The sequence below is a fragment of the Martes martes genome (assembly GCF_963455335.1).
Source record: "Martes martes genome assembly, chromosome: 4".
Lineage (NCBI taxonomy): Eukaryota > Metazoa > Chordata > Mammalia > Carnivora > Mustelidae > Martes > Martes martes.
Window position 1 is genome coordinate 16,684,727 of NC_137891.1, and position 23,453 is coordinate 16,708,179.

General features: G+C 47.4%; 1 protein-coding gene across 2 annotated transcripts in view; it reads left to right on the forward strand.

Moving 5' to 3' along the window:
* The window catches only part of FBXO32 (F-box protein 32), a 32,986-nt gene extending 10,026 nt beyond the window's left edge, over positions 1 to 22,960 (forward strand). The window contains exons 5-10 of one of the 2 annotated variants that reach the window (XR_013966681.1): positions 10,509 to 10,602; positions 11,463 to 11,647; positions 17,186 to 17,368; positions 18,349 to 18,492; positions 18,943 to 20,509; positions 21,153 to 22,733. Coding sequence is in view for 1 of the 2 variants with exons in the window: in XM_080800780.1 (XP_080656906.1) it covers positions 10,509 to 10,602; positions 11,463 to 11,647; positions 17,186 to 17,368; positions 18,349 to 18,492; positions 18,943 to 19,032 (696 nt within the window). In the remaining variant the exon portion in view is untranslated. Of the gene's footprint in view, positions 1 to 10,508; positions 10,603 to 11,462; positions 11,648 to 17,185; positions 17,369 to 18,348; positions 18,493 to 18,942 lie in introns of both variants that reach the window. The other variant, XM_080800780.1, reaches the window with a different exon arrangement.
* Positions 22,961 to 23,453: the final 493 nt, after the last annotated feature.

A 23,453-nucleotide genomic window follows, 5' to 3' on the forward strand; every position in this document is an offset into this window, starting at 1 on the left:
ACAAAATTGGAATTGGAAACCTGGTCCGTCTTAGAGTCCACACACTCTGCCGTGCAGTGGGTCGTCTGCAAGCAGAGGATGGAAAAGTACAATGGTCTGAGGTCAAGCCGTTTCAGGCCCTACTTTCTGCCGATCTCAGCCTCCCTAAGCCTCCTCTGCCCCTTCTGTAAGGATTTACAACCACCTCACAGGGTGGCTGTCCACTCAGTCATGTATTTTCTATGGAGATACCCTGCAAACCAGAACCTGTTATTCAGGGTCAGCTACAATATTTATTACTACCTACTAACCGAAATTATTAATTCTCCCTAGTACGCCTTTTCAGGCCAGCTGATAAATGTTTTTCTCCTAAAAAAAAAAAAAGGACATCTTGCACTTGATAAAGACCCAGCATAGAGAACTTGTATCTCATAGTATCTAATTGTAAACTATGAGCACTTTTCCGTAAATAATCTTTAAGTCAGAGAAACTGCTACATGCTTTTGGAGTTGTCAGGCTCAGCGGTAGTGGAAAAATGTTTCTATTTTGGAAAGAACCATCTTTTTTTCCCCTTCACTGTTCGAGTCCTCTATAATTTGAGAAATAATGTTATTTTTATAAAGAGCTTAAAACATTTTAATGATAGGCACTGCATTTTGAGGGTTTTCTACTAAGGAACTCTATGCACATCTCATATATTCTTCTTATCCTTAAACCAACTTTGCAGAGTAGCTTGCCAATATGCCCCCCCCCGACTCGCCCTGCATTTGACTACTTCGACCTAATGGTTTCCTAATACAGTACTACAGTGATTCCTTAGTTCCAGTGAATGACTGAACCAGCTTCGAAAGCCTTAAAAAAAATTTTTTTTTTAAATTTCTTTAAAGCCAAGTACATTTTTTTTTTAAAGATTTTATTTATTTATTTGACAGACACAAGTAGGCAGAGAGGCAGGCAGAGAGAGAGAGGAGGAAGCAGGCTCCCTGCTGAGCAGAGAGCCCGATGCGGGGCTCGATCCCAGGACCCTGGGATCATGACCTGAGCCGAAGGCAGAGGCTTTAACCCACTGAGCCACCCAGGCGCCCCAAGCCAAGTACATTTTAAAAAAATGGGTTGTGTTCATGCTGGCTGTCATCTTCAGAAACAGACCATGCAGAGGAAATAAAAGAGATGGCTAACACCCCTATTGCAAGATTTCATAATTTTTATCAGTAAATATGAAAATTTTGTGGAATTTTTTAAATCAAAAAATTTAAACATAAACTGGAAAGGTTTTCATACAGCGTCTGTACCTTATTTCAATAGGCTTCAGGTTCTACTCACTGTCTTCACCCTCTTCCCCACACACGCCCTAAATACAATTTTAACTGTGGGTTTTAAAGAGGACTTAAACCCTCTAGAGGCAACGACTTACCCATTTATGAAAGGTCATTTTTAAAAATTGGTTTACACCGTGCCTCAAGGCCAACACAGCTTGGAGCTGGCGAGGATTCCAGGGGCTGGGCTGGTGGTGGGCTTGGCACTTGGTCACCACGAGGAGGGGAGAGCTGATTAACGCAGTCAGGGCACAGAGCGGCCAGTGGGGAAAATAGGTCTCCAGTAAACCGGGAGAGGGTTTTGGAGACCACACACCGACTCCTGGCTCTCTGAAGTGAGCCTGCGATGGCCCACTGGTTCTCATTTGAACTGGCTGTCCATTAGAATCACCTGCAAAGCCTGTTGGTCTACAGATGCCTACCTCTAAAGCATCCGATTTAATGAGTTGAAGGTGGTGCCCACACATTGCTTCTTAAATTTATCCTTCAAGTGATCCCTGTGTTTTCAAGTTTGAGAACAAGCTCAAAAAACTCCCGGGAGCCCAAATGCCATAGTTTGCACACCGTGTTTTCAAACAAGAGACAGGGAGGCACAAAAGAGGAGAGGATTTTAATGCTTTAATGCCAGGATGACCTCTGACCTGGTCTCCCAGCTCGCGCGCACGCTCTCTCTCTCTCTCTCTCTCTTTTGGCTCTTGATGGCCCCTCCAGACCAGCAAGGTCCTGGAAACCCTGAGGGCCACTTCCTGACTGGAATGAACTGACCCACAGGTGTTAGCAGATCAGAAAAGGATAAGCAAACTCTTGCAACCCCACTTTCTAGCCCTCTGCAGCAAAAAAGAGCATCCCAACCGAAACCCAGGCACATTCTTATTTCTTTTCTGCATTACCACCCTAAGATCATTTGAATGTTTCCAGCAAGTTACTGCATTCCTACCACCCCTAAAAGTCTCTTCCAAAAACATGTTTTAGTTTAAGTTGACTGGCGGTTTGGCCAACAAAAGGCTGAAATATGGCACTGTGACTCAAATTCAAACCCAATGCCTTAAATTAAGGGCGTGCTGTTGCCAACCCCCTGGTGGGTCGTGATGTGCCTGACAAGCCCAGCCCCTTCACCGGGTTCCTCGGCCACAGTGACCTTGGTTTAATTTGGCACTGCCCTAGACCCAGCGCCTTCCTAGGGTGGAGGGTGGCCCCTGCCACCTGGGTCTTAAAACCAGGGGTTCTTTTTCCCCTGGGACAGAGAAGCTGGGATAGAGGGAAAGAGGCCTGTCACCCAGACACAGCAAAGTCAAAAGAACAGAGCCATTGTGAGCCTACTTGAAAATGACTTGCAGAAATGATTGGGAATTAACGTTTGAGGGCCCAAGGTGGGGATTAGGCTACCAGTGCTACCAGAGAAAGTCTGTGTCTTAGAACTCCTGGGTTTCCCATTATATGTTAATTAAAAAAAAAAAAAAAAAGAATTCCTGGCTTTCCATCATAATAAGCATTCAGGCTTTGCATAGCAGACCCTGCAATGTCTGGGTACCCACAGAAGTGGGGAACACTCACAGACACGGGGGTATGCCCAGACAAGTGGGGAGCACCTGTGAAAATGAGGGGGATGGCCAGGAGCCCAGCATAGTGGTATTTTGGACCATGGACCCCAAACAGTGTCAGCATGGACTCCCCATATATGTGTGTTCATGAATTCATCTGTGAATCACTACCTATAAAAGGTGCTAATAATGGTATCTGCCCCATCATGTTGCCCAGAGAATTAAAACTTGATTTAAATCCTTTCCAACAGTGCCTGGTACATGGTAAGAACTCGAGGAGAATTTCTTGTTGCCATTAATATCCTCATCTGTCGGGTCCTGATTACAGGCATTAGAAAACACACAAATAGAAAGATGATAGAAATAAGAGAGATTAAAGATGAAATGGAGAGCTTGATGTTTTATGGTTTTTCTGCCTGCTTTCCTCTCCCATCCCACTTTGGAGACCGCAGGATCAAATTTTTTTCTTAAGGACTCCGAATCTAAACCTTATCCCACTATGGGCCCAGAAATAGATTTTATACAAAAATTCAGTCTAGTTTCTAGGATAAGTCAGGTGCTTACTATGTGGGGGGCGAGGGGGTATCAAATTGGACAGGTGAGCTGACTTTTGAATACCAGTTAGCAGACTTTTCTCCCATTCAAGGAGGTAAGTTCCTGAGAGCATTCGGCACTGTACTCTAAGTGCTCCAGTTCAGGGTAAAACAGGTATTTTTTTCCAGCGTCTGTAAGCTAGGATCGCAAGTCCCCTCAGGTCCACTGACGGAGGCACTCCAAATAGCAAGGAGTTGACAGCTCCCTCCCACTAGATGCCCAGAGATCACAGCCTCCTCCGGGTGACTGCTTTCACGTTCCTACACAGGGATTTCTGGATGCAACCTGTAACATTGACCTAGTAGTTGTCCAAAGCCACTTGAGAGTCAGCGAACACCTGGCCCCCGTTTGTCAGGAGCTTCTGGGCTACTCTGGGGGGACGAGGTTCTACCGCTGAGATGGCAAATGGGGTTTTGGTCCTGTGTAGGAGAGTGGACGAAGCGGATATTGGAGACAGCTTCTTGGAAGAGGTAGAACCTGAGACCGAAGAACCAGCCTCCTGCCTTGTAGGATGGCCAGGACTCGGCGAGGTAGAGAGGCAAATGGCAGGCTTTGCGGGGCAAGTGGCAGGAGCAGAAATCTGGAGATGGAAAAGAACGGGACTGGGTTGGGGTTGGGGGGGGAGGGGAGTGCAGTGCACCAGTGCACCAGAGACCAAGGGCGATGTGTCATCCAGCCCCAAGGAATCCCAGGGTGGAGGGGACGTCCACCGTGCTGGAGCAGACGGGAAGCCCGGTCTCAGCAGGAACATGGAGGCAAACAGAGCCGCTCCGACTGCTGCAACAGGGAGCAGGGCACGTTACAAGTTCAGAAATAACTGGGATGGATAGAAGACAGGCGAGTTTCTCTCCAGTGAGAATACAATTAATTTGTATAAACTTGGCCCTCCTTCTTAGGATTTTAACGCCCTCAGTTAGAGAGATGTTTCCCTTGCAAATAATATTTACCCGATCTTGACGTGCCTGAAGATTATTAATGCTGCTGAAATGTTCCCTCTTCCAACCTGTCAGTGTTCAAGCTCAAAGTCAGGACAGCTTTCCAGGTTTTTCATCTGTGTTGTCCACTGAATAAATAAGGGTCTTGAGAGGACAAGGCACTTGGTACAAGCGGAGGCAGTGCCTGACGTAACCAGGGGTTTCTTCCAGAAGACCAAAGCTTCCTAGAGGCACCCAGCTTTGGGTACGGAGCAGTGGGAACCGCAGGCTTCTGCCGCTCTGGCCCACCTTTGCTAGCCCGGAGGCATGCTTCTCCATCAGACCTACAGCTCAAATGTCAGGGCGCACTGTCCTAGGACATGGAAGAATTTAGAGATAAGTTATGTTCTTAACCATGTTCTATGCAGGACAGAGGACGCTTTGAGCACCAGCCTATGATTAACCTCCAGGTGGTTTTGTCTTAAGGGGGCAGGCCAGCTACTGCTTCTGTTCAGTGTCCCTCTAAGATCCGGCTCCTTGCCTCTCTGGAAGGTGTCCAGGTTATGTATGCACCGTAAGTGAATTAACTCCTGAAACGTCAGTCTGGGACCAGACCCCGTATGTCTCCCAGCCTCACAGTCCAGACCATCTGCCATTGACCGTGATCTGCCTCATCTAGAGAGGAGGGACTTGGGTAAACTCTTGCCCAGGTCCCTTGCAGCTACAACATGCATGGGTTGCAAGACAGATGTATTAGAAAACAGGTATCAGTCGCCCACCTACCATGTGCCAGGCTGGGGGTAGAGTGGGTGGGAACAAAAAAAGCCTTGCTGTCTTGAGGCTCAGATCCCAATTAGAGTGTCCTTGAACGAGGAAACAAGATCATTTCAGAGATGTGTACGTGGAACAGGGAGACCAGACGGTTCCCGTAGAGGACGGTCTGAGCAGGTGACCTCCGGACTGAGGCCTGAAGGGTGGGTCAAAGCCAGCACGGGGAGACATGACAAGGGCAGAGGCTGGGAGGGGGGCCCTGAGCCGGCCGGTGCAGGGAACCCAGGACGGGCTGCGAGGCTAGAGCAGAATGGGTCGGGGAAGTGCGGTGGAGAGTGAAGCTTGAGAAAAGGCACAGGCTAGTCATGGAAAGGAGTTTAGATTCTTCTGGATGTGAAAAGGGGAGCCACTTGAGGGTTTCAGGCAGAGAAGTGACAGGAGCTTGTGTGTTCTGTAAGTACAAATGCTCTGATGAAATGAAGGGGAGAGGAGAGGAAACCTTTCTGCAGCAAAGTGAGAGAGGAGGGAAGTCTGTCTTGTGCCCAGTTGTGGTCCACACACCACTTCAAACCATGGTGGGATCCGCCCCGAGGTTTGCTATGTGATATTGCTTGCAACTCGGTTTTTCTCCTATTCAATGTCTCCAAAACCAGCATGAGCCAAAGCTGAAGGGCAGGATGTGGTTTCTGCCTGCGGTGACCACCATCCCTTCCTCTGGTAGCCCAGAACCTTTCCTGTGACTGCACAACTAGTCTCTGCACATCGGGCCGGATACCCAGGCTGCCCACGCGGCGGTGATACCGTGGAATTCGGGGCGGGGGGGGGGGGCGGTGGGCAGCGGCTGAGAGCCCTCCTGCTCCTTGTCCTCCTCCTTTGACCCTCCCCCCCCGAAACACAGCTGCAAGTTACTGGCACCTGGGCTCAGATCTGCCCAGCAGAAAAGAAACCGCTTTTCCCAACAAGACATTTTCCTCTGCTCTCTTGTGGCTGGGGGCAAAGAATCCAGTTGGCTAAGTCCTCTTCATAAATAAACAGCTAGAGAGAGTCCTGCTCCCCTAGGCACACAGCTCTCAGAAGTAAAAGGAATTGATTCTGTCATTTTTACCACTAGCTCTACACAAAACTACCTGCCCATTCGGGACCTGCAGAGTTCTGCTCCCGTGTAAAGTAGACCTAAGTGGCTCACCGAAAGCAATTGCGCCGTCCCAGTCGTGTTAGTAACACTTCCTGGGGATTTTTTCTCCCTTCCTGGTAAAAGCTGATCACCTGTCACGATGTCCTATTAATAGAGAATTTCCAGACTCTTGTCTCGCAGAACATCGCAATACATGACATTGCTACTAGTTTTAAAGTTTGGCCCTAGGTGCCCGTTTGATTGACCCTGAAAAGCTGAAGTCCTTTAAGTCCTCAAAATACATGTCCTCTGCTAAGACACAAATGGACACTAGTCCTGGCTCTCCCACTTACTACTGCTAGTGTGACTCAAGGTACTTGACTTCTCTGAGCCACAGTGTCCTCTCTTATCAAGTGGAGAACCCAACCCTTCAGCTCACCGTGGAAGACTAAGCAAGGTCAGATCATACATGTGAAATTCTTAGTGCTGATGCGTAGTGACCCTGATACGTAGTGAACCCCCTGTTACCGTTAGCAAAATAAGACCTTGCAGTAGATGCAACAATGTGAGACGTGAAATGTAGCAACATTAACTCTCACCAACAGATAGCAAGCTATTAAATGTATCACAAACATAATAAAAATGACAGAAAAGAATATTAAAATTTGAAACCATTTAAACATTTGGTTGACAATGAATAAAATTGAAATATAGAGATTCTAAAGATCTTTAAGCCAGGTGTACTTTACTGACTATGCCCTTCTTAGCAGTGATTTTACCTAGTAATAGTCTCTGCATTATGATAAAAACTAATGATAATAATGAGTATATTCTTTGTACCAGACACTGTTATGAATGTTTTATGAACACAGATCTTCACTGCAACTCTAAAGTGAATGCTATTATTATGCATATTTTACAGATGGGGGAACTGAAGCAGGAAGTTTAGTTCTGAAACCCTCCTAAACTCTATTTATACACACACACACACACATACACATAGATATTTCTTAAATTTTATGATATATCTATGATATATATTACACTTATATATATCATAGATATAGATATATATCAGAAGTTGGTAAACTATGGCCCAAGGACCAAGTCTGGCCCTACACCTGTTTCTGTAAATAAAGTTTTATTGGAACACAGCCACGTCTACTCATTTACATACTGACTAAGGCTGCTTTTGCTCTACCAGTGCTGAGCTAAGTAGGTGAGTCCTTGGGACAAAGAGCATATGACCCACAAAACCCAAAATATTTACTAGGTGGCCCCTCACAGAAAGTTCACCAAACCTTGATAGCAGCTATAAACTTCAGTAAAAGACTGGGGTCTGGAAGAGGATGAAATGATATCTTAATAATGCCTTGTATTTGGAATTTAGAGAGGGTTTTCACATATTTATCTCTGTAATTCTCCTAACAACCGTGTGAAGTAGGTAGTCTTTTTATTTCCATCTTTGAATGAAGAAACTAGGGTTTTGAGAGGTTAACTGACTTACACCATTGACTAGACCATAAACGCCATGAGTCTAGCCATCATGTGTCTTAACTGTCATAGCCACGTCACCAGCGCTAGGGCACAGTGGGCACTCAGAAAACACTTGCTAATGGGAAAGAGACGTAAAGGTCACCTGGCCTAGAGAAGCTGGGTCTCCTCCTGTTCCCCACGGTTTTTTCTCCCGACCCCACCACTGCGTGGCAGTGGAAGGAGGGACTTTCTCTTGAGATAGGGCTAAACACAGGGTGCTTGACGGGTCCTTCTGCCATCAGTTGAAGAAATTTTTGCTGCTGCATTCCTCCTTCTGCTTAGTCAAACATCATCTCAATCAGAAAGGGCTTTCTGTTTTCCCTTAAATGCATAGTCATAGCCTGGAGAGTTTTCTGTCCTTGTGATTGGTGCATTTTTAGACAAGATTAACACTGACGCCTTCAAGAGATGGTAGTCACATGGAAGCTGGGTTTTGGACGGATTTCAGGCAGAGAACTGCCCGCCCTCCTCCCGCCCCATGGTGAGTCACAGCTCACAGCTAACTGCCCTTCGGAGAGGGACTCAAGGCTTTTGTTTTCTTTCATCTTGCTTCATGCTGGTCATGTGAGGCGCGGGGTATTATTAGACCATCGGGTTGGCCTTCTGAATCTGGTTGTTGTTGGTCCGGGAGATAAACGAAAGTTCTGGCCAGTCCCTCCACGCCATTTGTCACTCCTCTCTTGCCTGTCATGGGCTGGTTGGTGACAGAGCTGAACCAGACAAGCAGAGGTCATCCAGCATGGTCACCACCCATGGATGTGGCCTCTACAGATGGACAGACTTCTTGCCTCGCTTTGTGGGTCCTGGGTCAGCTCCTGGCTTCCAGCACTGGATCGCCAGTTCGAATCCTAAGCAACCAGCCTCAGCCTTGCCTCAGCTCCCTCTCCCAGTGTGTGTGAGAGATACAGAAGCCAGGCGGAGAGGTTTCAGGGTGTTTTGTTTGGGGTTTTTTGTTTTTGTTTTTTTGGTGTTTTGTTTTGTTTTGTTTTTACTTAGAGTAAAATTATGTTCAGGAAATTAAAAGTCTGTGTGGTTTGACAGGCTCCTAAGGGGTTCCAGGAGGACAGAAGTTTTAAACAAATGGAAGCAGAAGTTCTTTGAATGGCTTCGGGCTTTGATCCAAAAGTTTTAGTTCTCTTCTGCAGCCCGATTTTTGGAATGTCACTTTGCTAGTTCCCTCAGCCTTGAGTCCGGTGGCCCAGCACAATGTCACGCTCGGTGTTTACTGACCTGAAGTGGAGTTGGGCTGGGGCCTGGCCAGTGGATGAAACTCCCTTGCAAAGTTTCCTGGGAGCAGAAATTTAAGCTCTGAGGTAAAGGAGCGGTCTTGGTTCTAAGTCTTTGGCTAGCTAGTTTTAGTTGGGGGCCCTCTGGGCTCTGATAAAATTGTTTTCACTTCACATCAACGTCTTTTGTTTGACGACTATGTGAAAGCATGAAGTGTATTGAGGTGGTCTCAGCTAAGTCCACCCACTACGCAAAATTGGTGAGACAGTCGCTTGAGCCTCACTTTGCTCAGCTGTTAAATGGGCTGATTACCTGATCTCTAAGACGTCCTTCCAATCTTAAGTTTCACTTTTCAACAGAATTTGTGATAGATTTTTTTTTAATATTTTTTATTTATTTATTTGACAGACAGAGATCACAAGTAGGCAGAGAGAGGAAGGGAAGCAGGCTCTCCGCTGAACAGAGAGGCCGATACGGGGCTTGATCCCAGGACCCTGGGATCATGACCCGAGCTGAAGGCAGAGGCTTTAACCCACTGAACCACCCAGGCACACCTGTGATACATTTAAAAAAAAATATTACCATATCTGTAAATAATTTTGTTACCAAAGGAAGACCAGACTAAGGATGCAACAACTTAAGTTATTACCTTTCTTTCTTTTTGTTTGGCAATAAATGGGGTAGTGGGGTTAGGACACACGCCTTCAACAAACCAACTAACCTTGATTTTCCTAATCCTTACCAGGCACTGTGCTTTTGGGGAAGTCCTCATTCAAAGCTCTCAGCAGTCTTGGGGCCTCTGAGTATGATTAGCACAGATGAAGAAATGGGGGCACCAAGAAGTTTAGTAACTTGCCCATAGTCCCAGAGGATCCTAGTCTCTCAGTAGAAATATGTGTGTGTGTATATATATATATACACTATACAACCCTGAATGCCTCTCTGTCCTTGTGACCGGCCTCTTTCTAAAGGAAGATTAAGTAAGTGCAGTGGGAGATTCTAATTAACAAACGTTTGTACTGAACACGGCCTGAGCAGGAGATTTCTGGATAAGACTAGCCCCTTCCTTGGAAAGTACACATCTTGCTGACCATGAGCTTTCATGTACCTTGAGAACAGTTGGTAGCAGTGGGGAAGAAGTTCAAGGAGGGGTAGAGGGATTCCTGCTGGGGGTGATTGTGGAGAACATTCGCCCGTCACAGTCGGCCTTGTTCCCTTCGGTGTCCCTCGGCTTAACTTGCTGAAGTAGGACAAGCAGAATGAATTCACCCTGGCTGAAGCCAAACTCTTTATATTTAAAAGAAAAAAGGAATTAAATATTCAGTCTGATTCCTGGGTTTTGAATTACCCCCATTTGTCTTTCACGGTGAGCATCTGCTTTTTATTCTGTGGGCCTGCCTGCCCTTTATCTCTCCCTGTTGGTCCGTATCTCCGCGTCATGTGACTCAAAAGCAAAGATTAGAGGAGAAAAATGTCTCTGTGTTCTAAGCCTGGCAACTTCTATTTTTACCCACAGCTGTTGGAACTGATAGCAAAGTCACAGCTCACGTCTCTGAGCGGCATCGCCCAAAAGAACTTCATGAACATTTTGGAAAAAGTGGTACTGAAAGGTGAGCTTTACCCCACCCCCACTCCCCCACCCCCGCCACCTCGCTCCCCTTTTTATAGAGAGGGGGATGGGCAGATGGATTTTCCAATCGAGCAGACATGTCCTGAGACTTAAGGAAGGGTGAGTGGATGGACGTGAATAACTCCAGATGCGTTTCAGGGGTACCAAATTCCAGTTCAGAAAGGAGTGTCACTGGTGTTCAGGACAAAGGGGAGAGACCGTCCCCCGCCACCCTTTCATCAGGAGCACCCGTTTGCCCTGCTGTACGCCTCTCACACTTCTCAGTGTGGGCACGTGTCCCAAGCTTAGCTACCAAGCCTCTGGATTCCAAATTCCTAGAAAATTGAGCCATGCACAAGGCAGAATAGATTCACAGACTATTTGATCTAGAAGCGACTTTCGATCTTTGGCTCATCTGAGTCCCTGCGCATGCAGGGAAACTGAGGCCCCTAAGAAAGAGTAATTTATCTCTAATCCCACAAAGACTCAGGCAGACAGCATCAGAACTCACATTCCTGACTGCTGACCGGCTATGCAGGACATCACTGCTGGGCCAAAGAAACTGCCCTCAGATCAGGTGAGCCAGTTGGCACTGGGGAAACAATGAAGAGAGAAAGAGGCTTTGTCAGAAAGTAGGGAGAAGAGAACAAAGAGGGACCTAGATGATGGAAACTCTACCCAGTAACCTCAAGTGTAGAAGCTTGGCCAAGTGTCGAATAAATAACAGCGAGAAAGAAAACCACATCCCCAGAGGCAGTACCCACGTGACAGGAGCAGAACGGAGGGGAAGAAAGGCCCGCGCACCAAATGTACGGTGTCCCAGTATCGTGACTGCTCATTTTTTCTTCTCCCCCACTCAAGTCCTCGAAGACCAGCAGAACATCAGGCTCATCAGGGAGCTGCTGCAGACCCTCTACACGTCCTTGTGCACGCTGGTGCAGAGAGTCGGCAAGTCTGTGCTGGTCGGGAACATCAACATGTGGGTATACCGGATGGAGACAATTCTGCACTGGCAGCAGCAGCTGAACAGTATCCAAATCACCCGGGTAAGCAGCAATGCCCGCCTCCCCCCACCCCGGCCGTAAGGACTTCCACCACTGCCTCCCCCGAGAGGCTGGGCGGCCTCCCCAGGACTTTGTAGATCTTCCCTGGTGGTAGAAGAGTGTGGACTGTCCCGATCGGATGCCCTCTCCCGGGCGCCGAGAGTGGGCCGGGAATTCCCAATAGAATAGAGAGGGGGTGGGGATCAAAGTCTGCAGATTGCAGCGTGGCAGGAAAATTGGAAGCCTGGAATTGGGGGGGGGGGGCTTGGATCGCTCGTTTTTCCCATTTCCTCCTGAAGGACGTGTGCTTCACAGCTGCAGGGACGCTGCCTTGAATACGACAGAGCGGGGACGGCCATGGCTTGGAAAGCCGCCACCAACCTTTGCAAATTCTAGTTCTAGTGATTAAGAATTAGGACAAGGAAGCCTTTGGTTCCAGACTGTGAATGTTACATGTAGGGGAAGAAAAGAGCGAATTCTCACTCGAAGTGGAAAATATCCCGAGAGGCCCTCCTATTATGGGTAGTGTCTTTTGGCTTTTAGAAGCTAACCTGGCCCTCAGCTCTTATGCTTTTAATAGTGAGCAGGAGGACTGAGGCCCACCAACACTGTGAGAAAGACAGCGCCCTGCCCTCCTGCCGCTCGCTGCCGGACAGGCACACTTAGACGGCTCAGGCGGCGCCCACCTCCCTTATCACGGACCACGCGGCTCTAAGTGGTTCCGGGGGCCCAAGCTGATAACGTCTGGGTCCGCCCCATCTCTTGAGAAAGTAACATGAAGAAACCTCTTTGGCCTCTTTTAAATACTTATATGAAGTTTTCAAAATGCAGTGTCCTTGATTTGGCTATTAATAACCTCTGAGTTTCTTAAGCTCTGAAACAAAGGGAATAATGAGAAGCTTCAGAATGGTGTGACTTCCTAGGAGTCACTTCGGCTACAACTCCCACACTTAAACACACACACACACACACACACACACAGAGCACAGCATAAGCCCAGAAAAGTTATCTCAATTGTTTGATTATTTTAAGAGCTTGTGTTCTGAACATTTACCAAATTTATTCTAATAATTTACCCCATTCTCTTCTCTTAAGTGTAGGCATAGTTTGACAATGTGAATTTGAGACCAGATTCCCAGCTTATCTCTCACGGAAAACTCACTTAGACCTTCTACCTGATTTCTGGTGTTATATGTAGCCTGGACGTTAATACTTTCTCTTTTGGTCCAAGCCCAGGAGAGAAGTTTCTAAATGAGGGATCCAAATGAGCAAGTCCCAACTGTCCCAAGGGCCTCTTCCTTCCAGCAACGTTGGCACACTATTTAGAGGATCACACTTGCCCAGAGCTTGCCTCTGCTCCCTCTGTTTGCATCCCAGGAGTCTCCTTGACCACAGCTGCTCACGTATTTTGCACGCCCATGGGCTTGCTTACCTAGAACCCCCCTTAGCTGATCCACAAACTTGCCAGGGAGGAGGTGGCCCTTGTCATTCCTATAACCCTTCATGCGGTGAGACAGGAGTGGGGACCAGAGAAACCCAGCGACTCAGGCCAGAACTCCCCATTCCTCGCATGGCAAAGCTTTCTTAACGTCAGTGGTTTCCAAACTTCTTTTCAATGCGGCTTTCTTCCAACTATGTATCCAGTGATCCAGCTTTTTTGTAAACCCTTTACATCCAATGCAACCCCATGCAGGACAGATCAAACACTGAAGTTCATCTCAGCCTCCCCTCTGCTCCTGGCACTCCTGTCTGGCCAAGCTATTCTCTGCCCATGCCAAGCTTGGTCCTGCCTCCCCGGACCATCCAATCCCCTGAAAACACTCTCATGTCACCCTCCTCAGAGGAGTTGTTGCCATCTGAGATTATCTCAAACGTGATTCCACTTCCCTTTGTCCATCCACTGGCTTATGAGCACCCCCAAGAAAGACTGCCATCTTGCTCCCTGCTCATCTCTCTGCCATGCACAGAGCAGAAGGCAGTCAATAAATTTTAGATGCATGAATGAATGATTGAAGGGAAGTAATGCCTATCTCCTAGCCCTGGTGTAAGATTTCATAAGCTAACATATAGAAAATGTTTGGAACAGTGCCTAGCATGTAGTAAGTTTTTAAATGTGTCAGCTCTTATTATTACAAAGGGCTCTCTCTATGACGGACACTCTTCTAAGTCTTTCACATGTATTAATGAACTCATCCAGTGAATAACTATAAGTAGGGGTCTTTATCGTAGCTAATTTCCGCTGGGCACTATGCTCAGTACTTCCGTGCGTCATCTCATCCACTCTGCCCAGCAACACTGTAAGATGTGCTTTTCTTCATTTTGTAAATGAGAAAAATCAGGCTGAGTAGTTAAGATTAGTGTGGCTGTGGGCGCCTGGGTGGCTCAGTCAGTTGAACATCCAGCCCTTAGTCTCGTCTCAGGTCGTGATCTCAGGGTCGTGAGATCGAGCCCCACGTCAGGCTCCATGCTCAGGAGAGTCTGCTTGAGAGTCTCTCTCTTCCTCTCCCTCTGCTCCTCCCCTCTGTGCTCACTCACGCTCCCTAAAACAAAGAAATCTTAGGGGGAAAAAAAAAAGTGCGGCTGGTGCCTCAGTGGAGGTAAGATGTAGTAGTGAGGGGACCGATCCCAGGCCTGCCTTCGGAGGCCGTTGTTCTCCCCACCGAACTCTCCTCCCTGCTGCCCTCCTTCCCAGCCCTCCTCGCTCTGAGCCCCATGATCTTGAGAGCAGTGATGGGAACCCATGGAGCCCACAGAGCTTGTCACACAAATGCCCAACTCTCCAGAGGAAAGAAAGATCAAGAGAAAGAGAGAAAAACAGGACTTAATTACTTCAGTCTGGACTATATTTTAAAGCCGACTTTTTAACAGCTTGGACTAAAGAGAAGTATGTTATTACACAAAAATGTTAAGGTGACATTTACAGTAATTGCTTTCTATCTGCCAAAGTTCTAGCAGTATCTTCCTGGCATATAATCTTGTTTTCCTTCTAAATTTCATATCTAATTCTATGGAGCCAATTTTTATTGGCCAAAATAATTAATAGAATAAAGGACGAAAGGGAAAAAAGGCAGGGAGAAGTCACGTAGAATCACTGTGGGTAAGGCAGGGTTTGGGGTAAGGCAGGGTTTGGGGTAAGGCAGGGTTTTGAAGCAGATAGAGGGCAGGGGTGGCCATAGAAGGGTTATAACCAAATGCTTGAGTGACTTACTGTTTTTTTTTTTAATATGTTTATATTCAAAAAGAAGAAGGCGTGCAAGCAGTGAACCATTTATCAGGAGCAAGGGCTCAGCATGGGGTCTGGGCAAGGATTTTGGAAAAGTTCAGGTTTGAAAATTTGAGCATGAACTCTGCCAAGTGGACTTTAAGAGGAGTTCAATGTAATAATTGGCCTGGGAGTTTTAACCAAAAAAGTAGATGCTTTGAAGTACTGGAAACAAAAAGAAAATGTCATGGCAGTTTTATTAGCTCATATGATCAGCAGCAGATGATAAACGACAAATAGGTCTAGAGCCTTCAGCGGTCCGGCAAAAGTCCTGAATTTTGCAAACAACTGAAAGTTCAGGCCAGCAGCCTGAACGATTTAAACTGTCAGGTCATAGACACTTCTGATGAGTTAAGAGGCTGGAGCTGATCCAAATATGAGATCGCTGGAGCCAGAAAGGACCTTCAGAGTCTTCTACGCCAATTCACTTTGGACATGGGGAAACTGAGACCCAGAGTTCTCAAGGGCACCTGGGATCCACATCTGCTGTTTGTCCGTCCGGTGTTCCTCCCATGCCACCTCCCACTCTTCTCTTAGTCCAGCTTCCCGAAGCCCCGTGCCTCTTCCCACCTTCCCTCTACACACCTGTCCTGCTCTGCAGGGGACACAGGTGGGGCCTGGTGAAACCACACATTCCCCCTGGAATCCTGTGTGTGTGGGCTCTGATGTGCCTTGAACAGAATAGTTCCCTAAAAATTTGAGGATGGGACTCAATACCCATCAACGGGATATTTTCCCCTGAGCTCTAAGGAAGGGATTCTTCGTCCTACATCTTTTCCTGTGACCCCCCCCGGAGGTGACAGAGCACTGAGCTAAATGGCCGTAATCCAAAATCAAGAGCTCACCCAGGTCTAGCATGAGAAGAACAAAGAACCGCAGTCATAAGGGACTTGCGCCGACTGCTTATCCAGATGGCAGCACTGGTTGCTGTTCAAGACCTATCAGTAAATACTAGTGAGGGCCTCCTCTGTCCAGACGGTTCCCAGAGCACTCTGTGCTTACTTGACAGCACGTAACATATTGTTCTCTAATTGTTTGCTTTTGCTTATGTTTCCGCGTCTCTCACCAGCCGAATGAACCCATTCCAACCCCAGTGCCAGGCCACAGTAGGCCCTCAAAAGAGGTTGTTTGTGCTGGGCTCAGGTCTGCAGGGGATATGAAATTAGGCCCCACCTTCAAGGATCCAGGTGTGGGTGGGTAACATGAGCCCATCAAAATTTAATAAATATAAAATTAACAATTAAGTATAAGTTCAGGGTTAAGCAGAAGCCACTTCTGATTAATTGCCAATGTATTACCCATAAAGAGTTTTTTTTTTTAATAGTCCATGGATCCCTAGGTTTGAATAGAGATGTTCTAAAGACGGGGGCATTTACACCAGAAGGTTCTGGACCAGTCATTCCTAAGGACACACACACACACACACACACACACACACACACACATGCATGCACACACACAGATACACAAATATACACAACAAGCACAGGGTCTTTTTGTTGTTTTTTACCTACTTAATTATGAGGGTTTCATTCACCCCTCAGATATTTTTTGGGTACCTGTTATATGCTAAGCGGTCTTCTAGGCACAAAGGGCACAGCAGTGAAAAGAGACAGAAAGCCCTGCTTCCATGGACCTTACATTCCAGCAGGAATGTTCCATTCAAGTTTCCTTTTGGAAGCAGTTAGCATTACATAACATAAAGGGGCTGGTTCAAAAAGTCCCTGGAAGAGAACATAAGAATTCCAGGAAGATGTAGTCAGAGGCCTGGGGTACCCACAAAAGGCAGAAAAGAAATTCCCTTTCAGAAGAAATAGGTACAAGCTGGACCTGAAGAAGAGCACCATTTGGACGGGCAGAGCAGCGAGGGGACAGCCGGGGGCCTGGGGCAGCGTGTTTGGGCCTAGGCAAGAAACGCTGCCTGGAGGGATCTGTGGTCAGGGGCTGGCGCTCCGTCCATGGCACCGAGCCCTTTAGGAAGGTAGCGAATCTGGTCAGTGAGTGAACTGAACGGAGCACAGGAATCCAAAATGTGCCGTTCGAGAGTCGTTGAAAGGGTAATGCTTTGTGAAACTGGGGAAAATCCCTCTGGCACCATTCAGCCTCAGCTGGTCCAGGCTATTCCTGTGGGTCTCCTCGGAGAATCACGCCTCGGGATCTGGGATCAGTCAGCCAGCTTGAGGGTGGACAGCTGGATCCTTGGAGAGTGTCACCTGGTGGCAGCCCGCGAGTCCATCCCCCCCCCAAACTGCTGCCTAACATCCGCCTTCTCCCCACAGCCCGCCTTCAAAGGCCTCACCCTCACCGACCTGCCCCTGTGCCTCCAGCTGAACATCATGCAGAGGCTGAGTGACGGGCGCGACCTGGTCAGCCTCGGCCAGGTGGCCCCCGACCTGCACGTGCTCAGTGAGGACCGGCTGCTGTGGAAGAAACTCTGCCAGTACCACTTCTCCGAGCGGCAGGTCAGGGGGGCCCCACGGGCAGTCCCTCCACCCCCTTCTCTGTCCCCCACCCTCCAGCTTCCTTGGCATCCTTCCGGAGCTCGAGGCACGGGTGCCCACCCTCCAGGGCTTCCCGGCTGACTAGAGGGCAACAGAACGAGGGGTTTCTAAGTCACGTGTGTGATTCCAATGGGAAAAAAAAACCAACAGCATTCTTAACCTACATGCACACTTCACAACTTGCTTTAAAAAGTTCATAAAGGGACACCAGTCCTCTTCTGCAAGAGAGTAACTTACAAAAGAAACTTACTTTCATATTGTACAGCTAAGGAACTTTTATAGATAGTATTTCATTTTAGTCTAACAACCCAGGGTGGGGTCGGTATCCTATCCTCACTTGAAACAGATGAGGGGACTCAGACCACAGACTGGGGAAATGGCTCCCAAGGGAAAGAAGCTGGCCTTGAATGTGAGTGTGAACTAGGGGCTTCTGACACCAGCTCTAGGCCTGTTTCCCCTCCTCATGCTGCCTCAGATTTTTTTTTCCCACCTTCTTTATATAGATGTGTGAGTTCAACAAGTTCTGCTCATGAAGCCACTAATATTTAGATATAAAATAGAGCCACCGTGCCAAGCAGTGACTGCATTTCCCTGGAAATAACCACTCCAGTCTACAGCAGAGAAAAGATAGAAGGTGTTTACTGAAATCACCTAAACTTTAAAGGACCATCCAAATACAATTTAGTAGAGGTCACGAGTAAGATGTCGCCAGCCCCCCGTTTCTTTTAAAGACTGGTAAAGCTACTATCTCACTGGGTAGAGCTCAGAACAGCCTTCTTTCTATCTTGGCAATTTTTTCCCTGGCAAGTGCAGGGCATAGATGAAAAAGGGGGAAGGAGAGGGTGGAAACAGAACTTTTCAGAAGCATAAAACCACAAACCACCTTCTTAATGAAGTCTCCTGCAGTCGTCTGCAATTACCTGTATTCATTTGCAATTTAGATCCGCAAGCGATTAATTTTATCAGACAAAGGACAGCTGGACTGGAAGAAGATGTATTTTAAACTTGTGCGCTGTTACCCACGGAAAGAGCAGTACGGAGACACCCTTCAGCTCTGCAGACACTGTCACATTCTTTCCTGGAAGGTATGTGTCTCGAGGTGGCTGCTACAGACCCCTAGCCCAGCCCCTAAGAGTCAAAGGCACCAGCATTGCCATGCGAAAGCCCTTCCTGCTCCTTTCCTGCTCTTCCCTACTGCAGCCCCCCCGCTGAAGGTGGAGGAGACACTGATTCAGTCCCTGGGGAGAAAACCTTGGAGAGACCTTAATTTCCTCCACCCCTATTTTTATGTGTGTGTGTGTGTGTGTGTGTGTGTGTGTGTGTGTGTGTGTGTATTTGTACATCCCACCCACCTGCAAATTCTCCCATCCTCTTTGTGCACAGGTGCACACACACACAGTTCTTTAGTTTTTGCAGAACTTACGGCATTCTTGACATAGGAATGTTGTTGTGAGGTTGGGCACAGCCTCATGGGGCTACAAGCCAACAAGGTGCTTCTGAGAACGCCAACCTACAACCGTGATGTTCCTTTCCAGGGCACTGACCACCCGTGCACAGCCAATAACCCAGAGAGCTGCTCCGTTTCCCTCTCACCCCAGGACTTTATCAACTTGTTCAAGTTTTGAATCCCAACTCGGGACAACACTTCGAAGGGCTCCCCAGCTGATCGGATGGTTGGGAATACGGAGCTCGGACACTTCCTTTGTAAATAGTGTACATGTGAAACGCTGGCTCAGAACTTGTGGGCTCAGTCACTGAGAGGATGTTGGAAGGGGAGAGAGATGCAGCTGCCGGCTGGGAGTCTCAGAATACGGACTTCTCATTAGAACTGGTATGGAAAAGCGGAAATACTGTCCCTAAACTGTTTTCCTAACTATTTGCCAGCAAGACTGTAAGGGCAGGAATTCAGTTTCGTTGGCGAAAATGGAATTCTCGTGTTCACTGGGACTCCTTGGTAGTTCCCTAGGGATGTGGCAAAGGGCGGCAGAACTCAAATACAAGACAGAACACTCTGTTGACAATGTGAAAATTTGCTTTTTAAAGAAAGAGAAGAGGACGACATATGCGAAATCCCTGCGCTTTGGTTTCGATTGGGGGGGGGGGTGTTTTAAAAAGGCAAAGGAAGCACCACCCATCTTAAACCCGTGCGGGCATAGGGCCTTGTCTTCCAAATATCACACAATACTCTACCTCGGAAAGTGCACAGCGCCCCTCCAACAAAGTGCATTGTCCCGCAAGCCATGTCTGTTTCTCTTGGTTTTTCCTCCCGGGAAAGTGGTTTCGATAGGAAGGGACCCTGGAGGTAATTCTCATCACCTTTGCAGACTTCCTTTTTACGGGAATAGGCACTCCTTGGAGTTGACTCCTTTCTAGAACAACTCCACAGCACATTAGCCTTTTTTTTTTCCTTTCTGTGTTGTAGCTCATTCGGGGGCAACATAAGGCCGATTAAAAACAGCCCCAGAAGAAGTCCCATGGCAGAAAAGATAGAATGAGTCACCCAATAGCTGTGAAGACTTTGTTATTCCTGTTAAACTTCTCGGCTTGTCTGGGCTTCCCGGAATATCTTCACAGATAAGCGTTCATCTGTGGACTTCTGGGAGCCGGAGTGCTGATAAAGGCTTGTAAAACAGGTTTTACGTATCAGTTAGACATTTTAGTGTCCCTCCTGGCAGGTGATGAGCAGAAGAGCTTTCTTTTCTTTTGTCCAACACCAAAAATTTACTCAGCCCAAGCTATAGGACTTCCTGCGAGGATGAAGTTCCGATCCTAGGGAACAGAAGTACTGTGAGTTCATCCTAAACTTGCTCCGCACCCCTGGGGATCTTGCTAGGCAAATACCAGCAGGTGACCGTGTGAAAGACAGGATATCTCAGGACTTCATGAGTTCATTGTCAAATATTCCTGGGATGGGGAGGGGGATGTTTTTGTTTTTTACTTTTTATAGAACTTTGCTTTTCTACAACATTGTACATATTTTGGCAGTTGTATTTGCTTTGTGCTTTTTCCCCTCTTTTGCAAATAAAGTTGCCACCCTGCATGCCCTTGGCGAGTAAGTTAAGCACAAATTGGAACTTGATCACGTTCATGGTAGAGAACAGTGTATCCTTAGGGGGTGAACCTGGGGGTGACCTGGGGAGGGGACAGGTGGGTAAGCAAGGACAGAAACAAGGCCAGGCACCAGCTGGAGATGCACAGCCCCTTGCTGCTTATCCCTCAAGGCACAGCCCGGGTACCAGCAGGCTGAAGAGAAGTCAGTTCTCCATCAACCCTCCTCACTTTGCCGCATCTGCACCTACACACCAGGGTGTCTCCGTGTTTATTTTCACTTCTACCCCCCACCATCAGAAGAAAACATTAAATTGCATTTAAATTCTCCCCCACAGAGAAGAATTAAACATTAAAAAATAAGACCTTGTTGCATAAGGTTGACCTTCCAGAACCCCTCTAATACCCAATGGGTTTTTTGGGTCTTCCCTGCCCCCTGAGTCCACATCACACTGAGAACGCAGGGCCTAGATGGTGGAATAAAAAAACTAGCACTTCCAGAATTCAGACAGCTTCTCTCAAATGTCTCAGCTTCCTGAAAGATGCGGGGCGGAGCTGGGTTGATTGTAGCTGTGAGATCTCTCTGGAAACTTTGACTCTGGCATTTTTAGGTGTAGGCGTTCATAGCCTTCCACATCTGTCCATCAACTCATGACCTCTGCCCCTTCATGCTGATCAGGGAGGTGGGAACTCCCAGGCACCCTCAGGTTTGCAGCCCCAGAAATGCTGTCTGCTTGAGACCATCAGCACAAAACGGGCCGACCGGTCTCCTTTGGATGGTCTGCAACGCCGGCGACTGCATCTCCTACCCTAGGCAGCAAGGCGTGCCTGTGCAGGATGACTGCTACCGCGAGTGGCTGGGGGATGGTCTTCTGAGATGTTTCCCTTGACGGTGCCTCTGGGCTCTCCCCATCTCTGTTGGCATTTTTGGACGTGGTATGTGACAGAGCAGAGGAAAATTTTTAAGGAAAAAAAGAGAAGAAACCAACGTTGGTGGTTCTCCTTCATTGGCAGACGAGACTAAGAAAGGAAATGGCAGGTGGAGAGGGTTGGGGGAAGGAACAGAAATGGCCTCTCTCTGATGCTGTGGTTCTTGGGAAGGTGACGGAGAAGAACATAGCAGGTGAGAGCGTCTGTGCTGGCGCCCCATGGCAGCTGTTAGCATAGCCAGAGCCTCACATATAAGTAAAGTGAATGAAAAAGAAAATTCTCGTTCCCTGGGTACTAATCATCTTTAGAACTGGCAAACCCTCTGGGGACAACCCAACCTAAAAAACAAAAACAAAGAATCCCCATCTCAAAACTGCTGGTCTAAAAGCCAGAGGGATGGGACGATAGAAATGGAAATTGCTGGAAGAGATAGGAGGCTCCCCTCTCGTTGCTGTACCTACCTAGCCACTGCCCCTACCCCCGCACCCCGGTAACATAGAATTTGACATTGATGTCAGCTAGGAAGTACTTTGGACTTCCGGAGAAGGAAGGAGGAAGCCCAGAGCACTGTGAGTGAGCACAAGTCCACAGGGATGTTAGGTATGATCTGGTCCAAAGTAAAGGTATATGAGCAACAAGCCCGGAGTCTCTTGAGAGTAAGGCACAACATTTAGGGAAACAATAGGTGAGCGTTCCCTTCATAGCGAGATCTAGAAAAAAGTCCATGACATCTTCAACTAGAGTGCATGATTACTTGATGTTATTTCTTTGAGCGGTGGGATTGGTAGCATGGGAGGGCGAGGGGCAAAAGTACAAGTAAAAACATACCCAGGGGGTCAGCTGTGAGATGACATTTGTTTAGTGATGATCAGTTTTCTGTGGAAGTGGCCTGGAGGAGATATTTGAGGTGGGCTGGGTTGATTCTGCAAAACCCTCGGTACGGCCGTGGGCTTTCCTGGGTGATGAAGAAGGAAGGTAACGAGCAGGTACCACATTATTGCCATCATTCCCTGTGGATTCGAAAAGTGGTTTTCATGGGGAGCTTACAATTTAACAGAAGCTCCATTTTTTCTGTGGTTTCTATGTGGGAGAAGGGAGGGGGCTTAGAATTTCATTTGTCTAAGCAAGTGGTGTGATTTACAAGGTCAATCATTTCAAGACATGTTCAACAGTGTAGCGTTTGTAGCATTGAATACAATGTTTATCATAAACTACACACCTGAGTTTATACTTTTCTGCCGGGCTATAGGGCAATAATGTTTTGTTATGCACTCGATTTTATGTGTGAATTTTTTTAACTGTAATTTATGTGTGAATTTTTTTTAACTAAACTATATCAACATTTTCTATGTGGACATCTGGGTGTTTCGTTTTTTTGTTGTTTTTTTTTTTTATCTGTTTCCAACTATCTGAGTCTGTGAACCATCCTTCTGACTGGATCCTGGCCTAAAATCCTATTAGTGTTTAAACAGACCTCAGAAACACCCCGAACCCCTAGACAAATGCAAAGACTCTTTGATATATCTTGGGCTCTTGATGTCTTCAGTAAACAAGATCATAATTCCTTTAAACTCCACATTTTCTTGAGATGCTTTCTTCTCTGCTTTGTTAAAGAGAGTAAACCCTCCATAGTTTCCCAAAGGAAGGAAACTCCCATCCCAGACTTTGGTGTGGGAAGCGAAGTTGAAGATGGTGGAGTGTGGCATTCCTTCTGCCTTTCAACACGAGATAGCAGGTCCAGAACATTCGGGGGGCAAGTCTGAGCCATCTGGTACTCAGTGGTAGACCTGAGTACAAACCCAGGACTTTCTGAGGCCTTGGACTCTGTGCCCCTACCCAGCATTCATTGGTATTGTCTGGAGACACGTGACACCTGACCTGATTGTTCTCAACACCTTCACCGTGGAAGGCAAGCATGAGGGTCCAGTGTTAGGCATCTGGCCATTATCTTTTTCAAATATTTCTAGTCCCTGGTTCTCCACGGAGAAGTTAACATTTCTCCCCGGAGCCACTTACCATTTTTGCAAACCTCTGACGCTGTTGTGAGTACAGCATTCTAGGGAGTACA